Here is a 15,583-nt window from a genome sequence, read left to right on the forward strand (position 1 = left end):
CTCCTCTTTCCCAGTTCCTGTATTTGCTGTGCCTATTTAGCTAAGAGAGTTTACACAATTGGGAGCACTGAGTGAAAATGCAAACAATGTGGATAAATGCAAGGTAGGCTGGAAGATCTGACAAATGAGCGCATCTCAGGGCTGGGACAAGCTCAGGTGCTAGGACCAGCCTTACTTACAAAGGGTATGTACAGAAAAGAGTGCTGTTTTCCTCCCATCTGCCTCTGTGTGTAGGTTGGGTGGTTTTTTTAAAGACTCCCATCATTCCCAGCCAGCACATCCATGCAAAGGCTGCTTTAGCTAGAAAGGCCAGAGAGCACTTCACAACCAAAAGCTCCCGGGTGTGTTGCTAAGAATGGCTTCAAAATCAGGGAAGATCGCGTGAAGTTTTGGCTGCATCTGAGTCCAGCTAGGCTTGCTGCATAATAGAGCCCTGGACGCAGCATTTCCGAGGCCTCCCCCGAGCTTGGGCAGATTGAAAATTTGAGGCTCACTGAACACTCTGCATGCAAGAGGAACCCACACAACTGCAGTATCTTCTCCTACCAACATCACAATTGCAAGTGGCAAGCACATCTGCATCAAAGTTCGGCTACCCAAGCAGTGTTAGTCATGCCTGGGAATGCTTCCAAGGATACCCTCGGAGCAATTTGCTTATGTTTCAAGGCTGCACAGAGCAGAGGGGATTTCTTTTTAAAACATGGTCAAAATTCCGCCGCCACCCCCCCCCCAGGTGTAGAATCAAGCCTGGGGAGGATTAACCATGTCTCCCTGAAAGCAGCATTTTGTAAAATAAACCACCAGCAGATTCCTGGCATCAACAGAAATGGTGAGCATCTCATTTTCACAGAAATGCTTTGTTAAATACTGTGCCAAATGAAAGGGAAAGGCACAACAGCATAAGAAAGGCTATTGCAGGACTAAAGGGCCTCGGAGGAAGGACCGCGAGTGAAGAAGTGCAAGGAAGCCTGCCACCCTCTGGATATTGCTAATGATTTAGCTGGTGCTTCTGAGCTTTTTCATTCAGACTTCATCACAACCCTGCGGGCTGTGGCTCTCTGCCTGTTCTACAAGGAGCTGCTCTTGAAGACTATTTCAGCACCATCTCTAAGCAAAACCAACCACAAAAGCAGAGACAGAATCACTGGCAGGCAAAAGATTCCAGGTGCTAAGACTGAGATTTACTCCAGGCACAATGCAGGGCCTTTGGGGGAGGGGGGGTGGACATTTTTTTGGAGGGGGGGAGACACACTAATCATATAGATAAATAGGAAATGAGGTAATAGGTACGAAATGTAATACATTGCAATACTCCCACACCCAATTAATGCCAACCTTCGTTCTGCAAAATAAAAATTACTGCAAGAATTTAAAATGTATAAACAGATGTATCGAGAAAACGTGCAGAACAAAAACAAAGTAAGCAACAGGACCCCAAAAACTTAAAACAACCTGTAGAAATTGAAAGCTACTCCAAAAGCCTGATTAGTAAGGCTCCAATCATAGCATAAAACTCTTCAAAATATATGCAAAGAGGCCTAAATAGTTGCATACACACATAAGAAAATTAAATAAAAATGTCTAGCTGCAATTCTCAAAAGGAAAGGACGCCAGAGAGACTCGTGTTGCAAGAGGTATCCAAAATTAAACCTTTTATTTCAACTGGAACCAACTGCCTATAATAGTCCAGTGCTATCAATGGAACGGAACTCTGCAGTTGATAACTTTTAACAGGTATAATGGAATCAAGGGAGGGCTTTTGACCCTGACTGGCAGAAAGCCAGAATAAATAGGTAACAGAGTGGAAAACTCGGAAAGTAGCAGAAAAACAGTGACAATGAAAGAGAGGGAAACATGCATGCGGATATTCCCAGCAAAGAGAGAAAATCCATTTCCTCACTGAAACCTTTCGGAGTTAAATTGCGTAGGGCAAAGATCTAATGCCGCTCTCTCCTTTATCAATGGCTTGGCATCCTGCTCACATGCCCTTTCAATGACCAGGTCAAACATCGGGTGATGAAGCTCTGCAGACATTTCTGATGCGTTTCATTGCATGTCTTTTCAAAGCTCTTGCAGCCTGCCCTGTTTAAATCTTTCCACGTGAGCATTTAAATGTCACAAACCGTATGGGTGCTTCTACATGCAGTAACTTTTATATAAATGCATCCTATTGGTGTGTCTGCAGTGAATAAAGACAACAGCAACAAGGGAATCAAAGGGATCCCAACGAAGTGGGCCCCTAAAGTTGGGGTCCTTTTGATATGCAGTTGTGGGTTACTTTCCCACAGACTGGTAGTGCCAATATTTGCTTAAACTGCATTGCAAGGGTTTGGTTATTAAATGTCAGGCTGCAGATGAGTCTATTCTGGGCCCCACAGAATCACTCCTGCCACACAAATGACTCTTTCATGGTGGCTCCCCATTGCAAAAATGCATTCAGTGGCTCCCCACTGCCTTTCAGACACAATACAAATGACCCAGGCCCAGCAGCCCTTCAGGTCCACTCAACATTGCTTTCCTTATATTTTTATTTATTTGTGGTTTTGTTTTCAGGTATGTCTATAGACATCTGTACCTCCCCGCCCCGCCCCCCCCCACCAAAAAAGGTGGGGGTTATAGACTGCACAACAGAACTAAAGCAATTTAAGCTCCTGAGTTGCTTTTAAAAGAAACAGAAGTGGAAAAGGGGGGAAAGAAAAGCTGGCTCAACCATTTGCAGCTGAACCCCCTCACCATTTTCTCCAGCCCCCAGGGACAGCTGCTTCTGATCCTTGATCTCCCTTGAGCCATCTTGCTTGCCCTCAACATCTTCGTCATCAAACTGAGCCTCTATAACAACGTCCGGGCTGTTAACATCGCCTTTTCCTGGATCGCAAAGCACACAAGCGCCCGGAGAACTCCCAGGAGGATCTGATCCTTGAGTTGTTTCTGTTGTTTCATTGTCACAACCATCCGGCTTGATTACCTGGAGTGTAAAGAGGGAGAAAAGTTGCATTCTGAACTGCATGATCCAGCATGGCTGAACTGCATGATCCAGCCATACACCGCATCGGACCCTGCTAAGTCTCCCCCTCTCCAAATCCTTCATCCCAGAGCCCATTCACATTGATATGGGAGAGGTGGCTGCCAGTGAAGAGCAGCAGCAGGATGGAACTGGCCTGGATGGCAACTCGTCCAGGTCAACTTCACCCAGAAAGCAATCCTGTACTAGCACACAAGAAAGAAACACACCATAAGTGAGATAAGTGCCACAACCCCAGAGTCGTTCACGACGGGACTTAACTGTCAGGGGTCCTTTACCTTTATATTATATGAAGCACTTCCTTTTATCTGTCCTGAAACCATTCTGCTTCACTGGACGGCTGTTGTTATTTGTATGATCGTCTGCAGGACAACTCGTGTCACTTCGCGTTTGTTAAACAAACCACAGTTTAGTGTTATGTGCAAACAATACCGATTTCAATCATAAAATGAGGCACCTACAACTCCAGCGCAGACTAGTTTTCATGGGAAACTGTTTGAATCCCCTATGGTCTTATCAGCCTGTGCTGGTCGAGAACCGTAACAATAAATTAACTAACTAACAATCTTATCAGCCACGAGGCTACTGATGCATCCTGATGGACAGAGAGTCTGCTGTGAGTTCAGAATGAGGAGCTCAGCAGGAAAATGGTGAATGCTTCTCAACTCACCCTGTTGAGCATCTTGAGATAAGCAACCCTGCAAACATGGATAGCGAAACTGATTTTGCCAAAATGGCAAAAATGACAGGGAAGATCACACACCAAGAAGATAAAAGATTTAAAAAAGAATGGACTAACTTTGTAGAATACCTGAAGGAGCACTGTAAACATTAGAATAGCACCAGTGATATAAGTAGGGTAAATTTTGAAACAAGGGAGATGAATTTTTTTTGATGAAGATATAAAGATGCAGAAAAGATAGTAGGTAACAATGGGAAACCGGGGAGGAGGGTGGGAGGAGTCTAGGGGTTGAGAACCCCCAAAAGATAAATGTTTTGTTGAGTTGATATGAATGTAAAAATGTAAGCAAAAAACCCTTAAAATAAAATATTTTTTAAAAAGCAAGCCTGCAAACAAGGAACAGGATTTCATCTGCCTCTGATGAGTGAGTATCAGGTTTCTAAAGATTGATAGGTAGACAGACACATGCACCCTCTTAAAAGTGTACTAAGAACCTGAAAACATCAGCTACAAAAAGGGGGGGGGAAGGAAATGGGATAAGGAAAAAAGGAAGTACACTAAGTAACTGTGAAAGGGGCAAAGCACACCTTGCGAACAAAACACCTTTTACAAATAGTTGGAAGGCACTTTCTATAATAAAGAAAGAGAACACTCAAGGAATGTTAAGAACTGCCTTGCTGGATCTCATGAGGGAGCCATCTAGTCTAGCATCCTGTTTTCCTCGGCACCTGGGCTCCCCCGTCCTCCTCACTGGTCCTTGGGGCAAGGAAACACAATGCTCCCTGGTGCAACATTATTCATCGCCCCACACTCACTGCAGCTGGCCATCTCTGCAGTGCTCAGGCAGAAGACAAAGCTCTCTGGAAGGAAAGGTAACCAACAGGTTATGTTGCCTGAAGAGCTGAGACAACTGGTTTGCTCAAGTGCTGCTCATGAAGAGGTGAGAGTTTGGGGGAGTCCAGGTGCAACCCTTCTCTGGAGGCACCGCTTAGCGTGATTTATTGTCTGATAAATACACCCTGTGGGGGAAGTCCAGTTCATGCTCCTAGATAGACCAACACCAAACAATTTATTGCAGGTCATTAAAAATGTAGACCAAATACAGTCGTGCCTCGCTTAACGAATGCCCTGCTTAACGAAATTTTCGCTTAGCGAAAGGTTTTTTCTAGTGGAGGCTGCCTCGCTAGACGAATTCGTTTTACGAAAAATTCATCTAGCGAATCGCGGTTTCCCATAGGAATGCATTGAAATTCAATTAATGCGTTCCTATGGGCAAAAAAAATTCAAAAACAATTCAATGCATTCCTATGGGATTCGCTAGACGAATTTTTCGTTATAAGAAAAGACCCGTGGAATGAATTAAATTCGTCTAGCGAGGCACCACTGTAGATCTTTTCCACCAAACCACACGTTGTGAAGAGTAGCAGAGTTCTACTATTGCTTTCTCCTTCACAAATGGCATTTTCCCCAACTAGAAATATGTGTATGTGGTTTGGAAAGAACCGTTCTCTTTACACTCCCCTCCAGCAGACACTGCCATGCTCCTCCCAGGAGGTTGCTCAGAAAGGAATGAGGCCCTTGAGCTGGAAAAGATTCCCACCCCCCAGGCCTAAAGGAAGCTTTGACCACGTCCCATTAGAAATCCAGTATTCCATCATCAAGTGTGGGCCAAAGACGATACATGCAAAATCAAGAGGGGCTCCTGAAACTGCTGGAAGGGGCCAGGTTAAAATCAAGGCAGGGGCCAGGGAGTGATCAAAAGGGTACAAATTGTCATCTCTCCCTCCCTTGCCAACTTCTGGACTAACATGGAAATTGGTACCTAATGAAAAGGGATTGCACAAGTAATCATGATGTCATGATGAATAGCTGTGGACTCAATGACAGGAAAAACTATGGTCTGCCCATGCTGGTAACTTTTTTTTTTTAAAGGTGACAAAATTTAACTTAATTTGTACCACAGCAAATTTAAAAATTTAAAAATCCTGAAGTCCTTAAAAAGAAAGGCAAAAAAAAGCCTTTCAGCAAAGTGACGATTGACAGGGTTGTTGGTCCTCCAAGATTGTGTAAGCGCTCGGCTCAAGAACTGAACATGGGGATTTAGAGAATAATTCAGCAATCCAAGAATTTGACTTTTTTAAAAAAAGAAAAGAAAAGAAACGCAAGCTTCTATCCCTGAACTTAAATGTATGCAAACAATGCCTAGTAAGATCTCACAGGCCAGAGGAATCAATAAGCAGGATTTTCAGCATCTATGGGGCAGGGGATGTTCCTGCCAACCCCCAGGTTGAACAAAACCAGAATAAATTACAAAAAGTAAAAGGTACAGTTGATGTCAGTCTTCATGAAATATACCAGTCGCAGAATTTAGCTTTCTGTGCCACGGAAAATGGATTGCCTTGGTGCATAATTTTCTTCCTTCCTTTTTGGCTCTATTCTATTCTGCTGCTTTAGGGGAGGATAATACACTCCTGACCTTTAAAGAAAGAAAATTGCTGTGATGTAACATATTCAGAAGGATGGGGGCTGGGGGGGTGGGAAGCAAACTTAGTCTTGGACCATCGCAGGTCCGTAGTGCCAAATCAAGCTCATCCGGACAAGTTCCAAAGCTGAGCGGGCGAGCCTTGAACAGCCTTTCCCCAATTCCTCTGCCAAATTTGGGATTTTAGGGAGCTGGTGCATCAAAGCAGCAAAGGCAAGAAACAGGCACAGCGGTTCAGCTCGGTGCAAAAGCCAGCCCTGCAGGAGCTGTCCTCCTGCTCACAGGTGGTAGACTCTGCAGCAATTAGCAGAATTTCACTGGAACAGCATTGCAGATTCCGGTTGTTATAAATACGATGCCTCCAGGGATGTCACGCATTTATGAAACCCAAATTTAATTACACTTCATGTTTCTATTACTGCAGCTCGTACATGCAGCAATAAAACGCAAGGCAACTATAATTATTAGGGAGATACCATTTCGGGCTGCTAGCTCAGGCAATTTGCAGCCCTAACTCCGCAGAGCGAGCGCTCAGCCCCTGCCCATTATTAGGCTCTGCCTGCGTCAATAGTTTTCTATAAAGCAATTTTGCACTTGCTCTTAGCAGCTTTCCAGCGGACGGCTGGAAGTGCTCAGCAAGAAAACAGCCCCTGAGTGAGCCATCCGTCAGCTGCGGTGTTGTTCTTCCTCTTCCCGGTTGCGGGCTATGGCCCTTCAGCGGACACTTGCCTGGCCTAGTTTCTGTGCCTCACTGCAGCCCCTCAAAGCGCATTCAAGGAGGAGGCAAGTTTAGTTAACAACCCGGTGGATTTAATCAGGAAATCTGGAACTTAACCCAAAAGTAGGGTAAGGGCGGAGAGCAGTTTTACAGCCCAGGGAACGCTCTTTAAGGTCTGTGGTGTGGCTCTGCTACCGAACCTAAGCGGCTCCCCTCCTACAAGCAGCCTGGGCAGGAGATTAGCCTTGGGAACGGCACGTAAACTGCCTGGAGAAGAAAGGTACTGATAAAATAAACAGCATGCAAGAACAGCTTGCTCTGCTGTGAGAGATCTTGAGATAATTGACTTGGGGGGCTTGCCAGAATTCCTAAATCCCCAAGGCCAACAGGTACCATTCTGCCTTTTGGCCCCCAGTTTCGCTCACAAGGCATGTGAAGTTGCTCCTAAGGGGGCGTGAAAGGCACAGAGGACCATCAGCCTTGAATGTCACATCTTTTTCCAGGCATTCCAGGACCCATCGTCCTGGTGGGTTGACAGCTACTTGAAGAAGAAAGAAGACACCGATGCATCACGGGCAAATTTTATCACGCTGCTATCTCAGTGTGCTTCCCAGAAAGCCTAAGGAGCCACTGCCAATCCGTTTCTTGAGAGAAGGGGAGATTTGGATCAGGACATTCAATCCTCAGCCCCAACTGATAAGCCTCCTGCCACCTGCATGCATGTGTTCCATAGCTGTGAGGTCCTAACTCTTAGATGAGATTGACTTTATTATCAAAGTCTGGCCACCTATTGGAGGATCAGGTTGACCAGAAAAGTATATTTCCTTAGATGGCCACCAGGCCACTGTCCGGAGAATAGTCTGGACCCTGAGCATATGGAACATTGCTGTTTCAGGTACTGGGGCCAAATGTGCCTCCTTCCAATTTTAACAAGTTCTGCCCTCTTCCCAAGTTTCCAGCTCAGGGGGAACACTGTGAGCAGACTGCAAGCCTCTGAAAAGAAGGCCTGGAGCAGAGAGCCAGCAGCTCACAGCCATAATTAATGGCACGAAAGGGGAGCAGGGAGAAGCATCCCCACAGGAGCAAGAGAATACCCAAACCACACAGGGGATCTCTCTCCGAATTGTGCTCCAAGAGCACTCAGTTCTTTTTGAGAAGGAATTAGTTTTAGGCCAAGAACAAAGCTTTGCTATTCAGTTTATTCAGGCACAGTTAAGAAGCAGAAGGAATCCAGTCTCACCTCTGCTTTGGGGAGTACATGACTTTTCCAGGACAACTCCAAACAGTTAACTTGTAGTCCCTAAATCTTAAAACTGGAAATGGGGGGGGGGGAGAACACCAAATCGACACTTTTAATGTCACCAGGGTTGGAAGCTGGAGGCTTCCAAATTGCAACTGACACACTCCAGGTGCAAAGAAAAATAAGTGACTCTGTTCACTGGTTCCAAAACCCATCCTCAAGCCATGGTTCAGGGCGGCCTGCTCTAACCTACGTAATGCAATCTGGATTTTTCTGGACTAGAAACTTCTTCCCTAACCATCATCCATGTTGGCTGGGGCTGATAGGAGTTGCAGCCTAAACATCTGGAGGACTCAATGTGAGGATGTGCTAGTTTATAAACTGGAAACAAGCTACAGATTCTGTCCTCAGGTCTCTTGCCCTCTTATGCTCAGATGCCCTCCAACCCTTCCCTTGATTGCTCCAATCGTAGCCTGATGTTCCCTCCCAATCAGACATACAGTGGTACCTCGGTTTATGAACACAATTGGTTCCGGAAGTCTGTTCATCAACTGAAGCGTTCATCAACTGAAGCGAACTTTCCCATTGAAAGTAATGGAAAGTGGATTAATCCGTTCCAGACGGTCCGCGGAGTACTTAAACTGAAGCGTTCATAAACTGAAGCGAACTTTTCCATTGAAAGTAATGGAAAGTAAATTAATCCGTTCCAGATGGGTCCGCGGCGTTCATAAACCGAAAATTCGTAAACCGAGGTGTTCGTAAACCGAGGTTCCACTGTACTATGGTTACTGCTAACCAGAATTCCCTCCAAACCATTGTTTGCCCCACTTCAAACTATAGTTTAGAGGCAATCTCCAGTGTCAGACGCAGGGTGCCTGTGGGCTGCCTGTAGGCATCAGTCTGGCCACTGTGAGAGCAGGGTGCTGTGCCATGCTGATAACTTTGGCCTGATCCAGCCGCAGGGCTCTTCGTAGGTTACTATGCTGCTCTGGAAATGGCTCTCTAAAGGCAGGAAATTCAAAAACCTCCGCCAACATTGCCCACTGCTGCAGAGAACAATCCCCAAAAAGGCATTTTAATTCCTGCCCCAAAAACAAAAACAAAAATCTTTAGCTCACGTCTGGATCCAAACGCCTCATATACACCCCTGCAGCAGGCCAGCGTGTTAATAAAGCTAACACAAAAACCAGAAGAGCTGGACTTCAGAGGGGAAGAGACACTGGATCCAGCACGCCAACTTGACCACAAGGCTTTCTTTTGGGGGTGGGGAGGGGACACCGGATGCTCTTGGAGAAAACTGCTGCCTCAGCAGTCATCGCAGCGTTGCCACCACAACACACCACAAAAAACACAACACACCATTCCTGCCGAGCACCTGCATCCATCAGCCCATGAGGTTTTGCCATCTCGTCCTCCCCCACCGAGTTGGACACACATCCCAAATGCCCACTGAGTAGGGAAAGCGCAGCAGGGCCTGGCCAGGAGAGGAAGGCCAGAGTTTGTGTGTCTGCAAGCTCAAGCCAAGCAAGTTTAAAGATTAGCATCTTGGAAGGAAGGACCGCGGCTTTGCCGAAAGGAAAGGACACCGGCTCTTGTTTGTTCCCACCTGGCTAAATAGAGAGGGGCTGGTTCCAGTAAAGGGAAAACCACCTGTCCCCTGTCCCTGTACTGCCAGAGGGGATGGGCAGCACAGTACAAATGCTATAGGCATTTGTATGGGGGGAGGGCGTTAAGGCAGGCAATGGGGGAGGAGAGAAATATGCCAGTCAAACCCAGGTTCTCAAGTCTGCACTGCCAGAAGCGGGTGCTGAGAACTTCATTTTTGCTACAGTGCAGGATCACTACTGTCAATGCTGAGAAAGCACAGCTACTAGCTCAGCAAATGACAGGTGACAGGAGGGAGTTCCACCAGCTTCTCCTCAGATCCTCCTGTCTAAACAATATATTTTATGAGTAAAGGGAAGCTACTAGCATCAGGGTGGACCCCACTTGCCAGCCAACTACCTGTCATCCCAGTTATCTGTCTGACAGTATGCACCTGATTTTGCAGGGGGGGGGACAGGGGATGAGGAAATGCAAACCCTTAAGAGCCTGGTGGGGCATATGGGGTGTTAGGGGAGGGCTAGTATCTCTGGTGGGGGACACATCATGCTCCTTCTGAGGTGGTCTGTCCACCTTTGGTCCCCACCCTGCACTCAGCTCTCACCTGTTGCTGCTAGAAGCTGTCTGCATGTGACAATGGCCACATCCCCGGAAATGGATTCGACTGGCTGGCTAAACCAGGTGAGGGTCGCTGATGGGTTTCAAACCCTTGGTGAGTTAGGAATGTCTCCTGCATGCAAAGACAGGCTCTGGAGGATTGAGTGGATGAGACCAAGAGTGGGTCCAGCGGTCGATGGGGCTCCTCCACTTGGGAAGGGAGCCCATCTAGGAGAAGGAAAACTCTGATCCTAAACCTCTGCTACCTTACAGGATCTCTTTGGGAGAAAAGGGGTTCAGGAGTAAACCCTACACAAATCCAGAGTGGAGTCCCTGAGATGGTTGGATGGCGCTTTGTGTGCCTCCTTCTGGCGACTCCTGAAGCCAAGCTAGTGCCTAACATATTGCTCTGCTTTCCTTTGGACCACATCAGTGAGGCCAAGGGGTCTTGTCATCCGGGCAGCCCAGGACCTCCAGACACACTGCTCACGCTTACACCCCAGGGAGGTCACTTTGGTGCTGCTAATGAAACAGTTTGATTTCACTGCCTCCACTGTCTCTTGAAATAGGTAAAAGGTAAAGTACCTCGGACAGTTAAGTCCAGTCAAAGGCAACTATGGGATGCGTAACTCATCTCGCTTCAGCCCAAGGGAGCCGGCGTTTGTCTGCAGACAGCTTTCCAGGTCATGTGGCCAGCATGACTAAGCCGCTTCTGGCGCAACGGAACACCGTGATGGAAGCCAGAGCGCACAGAAACACCATTTACGTTCCTGCTGTAGCATAACTGCCAGGGTGCCAAACAGCACTCTCCCAGTGGTGCTCTCTGGACTCGGTAGGACCACTGTAACAGACTGCCCCAATTCCAATCCCACAGAGCCTCTCTAGGAGGAGACCATGGCTCCATAGTATCAAAAGCCACAGAGAGATCAAGGAGGAGGAGGAGCAAGGTTGTCCCGTTCTCAATAGAAGGTCATCCATCAGGTTGACCAAGGCCATACTGGTGTGCCTGATTGGCACACCAGTACCCAAATCTAATCAAGTCATGTTCAGACATCCCATTCAGGGTACTGCTGGATCTGTTGGTGTCCATGAAAAAAGGGCTTTTTCTGTGCTCTTGGAAACATGCTTTCCAAGGAAGCTTATCTTAGAGGGGGGTGGTCTTCCTTCTTAATACTATGCTCTGGGCCACTCAAGTGACTAAACCCTTACACTGCCATCTTCACCAATCCTTATAAAATGCTGAGCAAAAGCATGAGATGCGCTTACATAAACTCTGAGTGTTACATATTCCTGTGCGTTTTACAAGCCTGTTTATTTAGGAAAAGACATTCACCCCCACCCCACCCCCACCCCACCCCCAAAGATATTTGCTGGAGACTTATTTAACACTTATAAAAGGAGCAAGCCTGCACCAGCACGTGCCCGGAGGGAGAAAATAAACTGACAATGCTAACTGGGCCTAATGGCGGGGTTCCTCTCCAAAATGTTTGCATAAACCTGCCTCCTAAGGGCTAAAAGCACACAATGAAAAGATGTGTTCAGAATTGCTATGCTGCTCTTTGGAGTTAATACTATCACAAAAGGCTGCACACATGTTTGCCCACTGCACACACAAACACAGCGAACGTGAGCAAGATTTACGATGGGGCAGCTTACCACAGGGTACATGAAGCCACTTGGAAAGCTGTCTGTCTGTGTTGCCCTGAAAAGTACTGAGAAGAATCTTAAGAAGACTCTGAATTCCTGCTCGAGAACAGAACTGCATAGATTTTTGATTTAGCTGAGCTTTGCTGCTTGATTGCTGACCATCTCCCTGCATTGTACATCTTTGGGCTCCTTGGGCAGAGAGGCAGTACGGTATATAAGTAAGTCGTCCACCAGGTCTGTGCTGGGCAGCATCTGCAACTCCTTCCAGAGCCCAGGTACCCCGTTGACCCCTGGAGAACGCAGATAGTTGTATCAATTTATCCTGGCTCAGGGTGGGTGGGGGTTCTCAGTGCTAACAATTCAAAAACTAGTGTACCTTGGCATTCCAAATTCTGTAGCCAGGGGGAACACCCCTGAATTCTGCAACCTTTATAACTTAGAATCATAGAACTGTAGAACTGGAAGGGACCCCCCAGGGGTCACCTAGCCCCCAACCTCCTGCAATGCAGAAACCTCAGCTAGAGCATCCAAGACAGGTGGCCATCCAACCGCTGCTTAAAAACCTCCAAGGAAGGAGAGTCCACCACCTGCCACTCTCAAACAGCTCTTACCATCAGAATGTTCTTCCTAAAGTTTAGTCGGAATCTGCCTTCTTATAATTTGAATTTATCGGTTTGGGTCCTACCCTCCAGAGCAGCAGAAAACAGGCTTGTTCCACCTTCCATGTGGCAGCCCTCTAAAAGCGTGGCAAGACTCTCACTGGGGTGTGGCAGGGCAGTTCAGGTGTCCCCGTGACAAGCCACCACCTGGCAAATGTCAGCTGCTTCTGTGCGTGAGTGCACAGAAGCGCACCTCTGAGCTCAGGATCAAAGCACTTGTCCATGCTTTACTGCTGTGTCGGCACTTGGGCTTTTGATGGGGCTTTAAGTGCCAGTTCCCAGGGGTCCCCACTGCTGCACATGCCTTGACACACTTTCAAAGGCCAGAATGGCACACCTGGGACAAAGCACGCACTGCTCAGGAAGCAGGCTGTGGCCAAGGAAAGCAATAGAAATTTCCACAGTTAACTCGCGCCACTGGCTGCCAACAAGAAGGCTGCTGTGATTAATGAAAAAGAGAAAGAGAGAGTGAGAAGAGAAAGAGAGGAGGAGGGGCATAATTGAAATCTGACATATTTGGAAACTTCTCCAAAAAAGTGTGGAAGCATCAGTGGGAAATTTCCCCAATTGCTACTTGCCACCCAAGATATGCTTGTAGCAGAAGATTTTTTTGGGGGGGAGGGCAGGGACAGACAGACAGACAGACCAAGCTGAACCGTAGCATGAATTCCCCAAGCTTCTTCCACCCTATGAAATGCACCCAGTCAAAAGCCAGGCTGCGTGGTTATTTTAATCTGGAAAAATGCACATTGTTGTGATGGGTGTGTGTGCTTGTGGCAGAAGGGATTCTTAAATAAATAAATAAATCAGGGCTGCATATCACAAGAGTCGAGTTCTAAAATCTGGAGGGACACACACCATGGTGGGAGAGCACACAGAAGTCAAGGAACCATTAGGAAAACAAACGTTCACAAAATTGGCGAGTTCCTGCTGGCGCTTGCAACATGGGCGCTCTTGCATTTTTGTGGCACACCGGGAGGTTAAAACAAACAACGTGAAACTTTTCAAACGGCCACAGAAGTGGTGCGATAGAGGGAGGGAATCGTGTCCTCTGACAACAATGCACGTCCAACAGGTAGATTGTGATCTACCCGTAGATCACTGGACGTCTGCGGTAGATCACTGGCTCCCCCCAAAGAAAAGTGTCTCCCCTTAAAAAAAGCTTAACATTTTAGCCCTGCAGCCCATAAAAGGAAGCTCAACAACTTTGACCTGTACCCCTAAAGAACGAGCCTTCCTCTTCAGTAAAAAAAGCAAAAAAAACCTCAACAACTTTGACCTGAACCAAGAGATCACAGTCACTTGGGAGTTGGCCACCCCTGCCATAGGCAATTAGTTGGTCCAGGTGACTCCTGTCCAACCACATTCCATTAACTACAATGACTTCCATATTAGCCCATATGTTTGGGAGAGAGAGAGAGAGAGAGAGAGAGAGAGAGAGAGAGAGAGAGAGAGAGAGAGAGAGAGAGAGAGAGAGAGAGAGAGAGATCACAATTGTGACCAGTGTCAAAACAGTGGGTTTCCATTCCAGATGGAATCCAGAGTTTTCCCCACACAACTTAAGCAACAACTTAAGGACGAACTGAAATCTGGGTCCATCTGTTCTCAGCATCCTGGGCTCCAGCCCCCAAGTTCTGCCTTACACAGATTCCAAAACAAAAACAAAAAACAGTTGCAGACTTAAAACCATACAGATCAGAATGTTTGCATGGCAGAAAAGGCCAGCAAGGAAGGGCAACTGAAGCAGAACAAGAAGGTGAACTGCCTTCAGAGGTGCATTCTTGCTGCTAAGAGAGATGGCAGGAAGAAGTGTCCTGTTTGCTCAAGTCCAGCCTGATGCAATTCCTCTGGCTGCATGGTTTCTGAGGTCAGGGACATTCCTGCTTTCTAGGAACTCGATGCTCTTTCGTACTAGCAGGGACCGCTGCACAACTCCAGAGCCCATTTTGGTTTTTACAGCTGCAGGCTGGCGATATTTATAGTCTCTGCCCCAGCAAGACGTGGAGGTCGCTGTTTAGTTTGTTGACAACTGCTGGTTGAAATTAGCAATTTATGTGAAAAATGCACCAAGGCAAACAACAGTAGCATCAAACGGTGCAAGCTAAATATTTTGCAAGCTCTCCCAGATGTCAGGGAGGACAGGCCGTTTCCCGCTGTAGCATCCATGAGTTTCAAAAGAAAAATGAAGTGGGCAGATAGCAGACAGGGCATTATGTAAGAGGGGTTTAATGAAGCGCTGCAGACTGGAAAGAAGAATCAAGCATGAGTATAGGGTTGGAGAAGTGGGGAGAGATTAGCATAGCACTTCTATGAATGATTTAAGGCACAAGCTAAACTTCACTACTGTATAAACCTATACTGGTTTTATGCTAGTTTGACTAGCATGGCCCTTCCCACACCCAAAGAATTCAGGGACCTGTAAGAGCATAATAAGATATGTGCTGGATCAGGCCAATGGCCTATGTAGTCCAGCATCCTGTTCTCACAATGGCCAGCCAGGTGCTTGTGGGCAGGATCTGAGCAGAAGAAGAAGAAGAGTTTGGATTTGATATCCCACTTTATCACTACCCGAAGGAGTCTCAAAGTGGCTGACATTCTCCTTTCCCTTCCTCCCCCCACAACAAACACTCTGTGAAGTGAGTGGGGCTGAGAGACTTCAAAGAAGTGTGACTAGCCCAAGGTCACCCAGCAGCTGCATGTGGAGGAGCAGAGACGCGAACCCAGTTCACCAGATTACGAGTCTATTGCTCTTAGCCACTACACCACACTGGCTCTCAAGAGCCCTCTCCCCTCCTGTGGCTTCCAGCAATCAGTATTCACAATCATTGCTGCCTCCAACTGTAGAGGCAGAGCACAGCCATTTTGACTAGTAGTCAATGATAGTCTTCTTGTCCACGAATTTGTCTAATCCTCTTGTAAAGCCATCTCTCTAGG

The 15,583-nt window shown here is 47.0% G+C and overlaps 1 protein-coding gene across 2 annotated transcripts in view; it reads right to left on the bottom strand.

Moving 5' to 3' along the window:
• Nucleotides 1-15,583, bottom strand: part of DIS3L2 (DIS3 like 3'-5' exoribonuclease 2) — a 193,299-nt gene that overhangs the window by 109,667 nt on the left and 68,049 nt on the right. For both annotated transcript variants that reach the window (XM_035132940.3, XM_035132941.3), the window contains exon 7: nucleotides 2,734-2,965. In XM_035132940.3, the coding sequence (XP_034988831.2) occupies nucleotides 2,734-2,965 (232 nt within the window). The remainder of the gene's footprint in view (nucleotides 1-2,733; nucleotides 2,966-15,583) is intronic.

This window comes from Zootoca vivipara, chromosome 5, assembly GCF_965207765.1.
Source record: "Zootoca vivipara chromosome 5, rZooViv2.hap1.1, whole genome shotgun sequence".
NCBI classification, from domain to species: domain Eukaryota; kingdom Metazoa; phylum Chordata; class Lepidosauria; order Squamata; family Lacertidae; genus Zootoca; species Zootoca vivipara.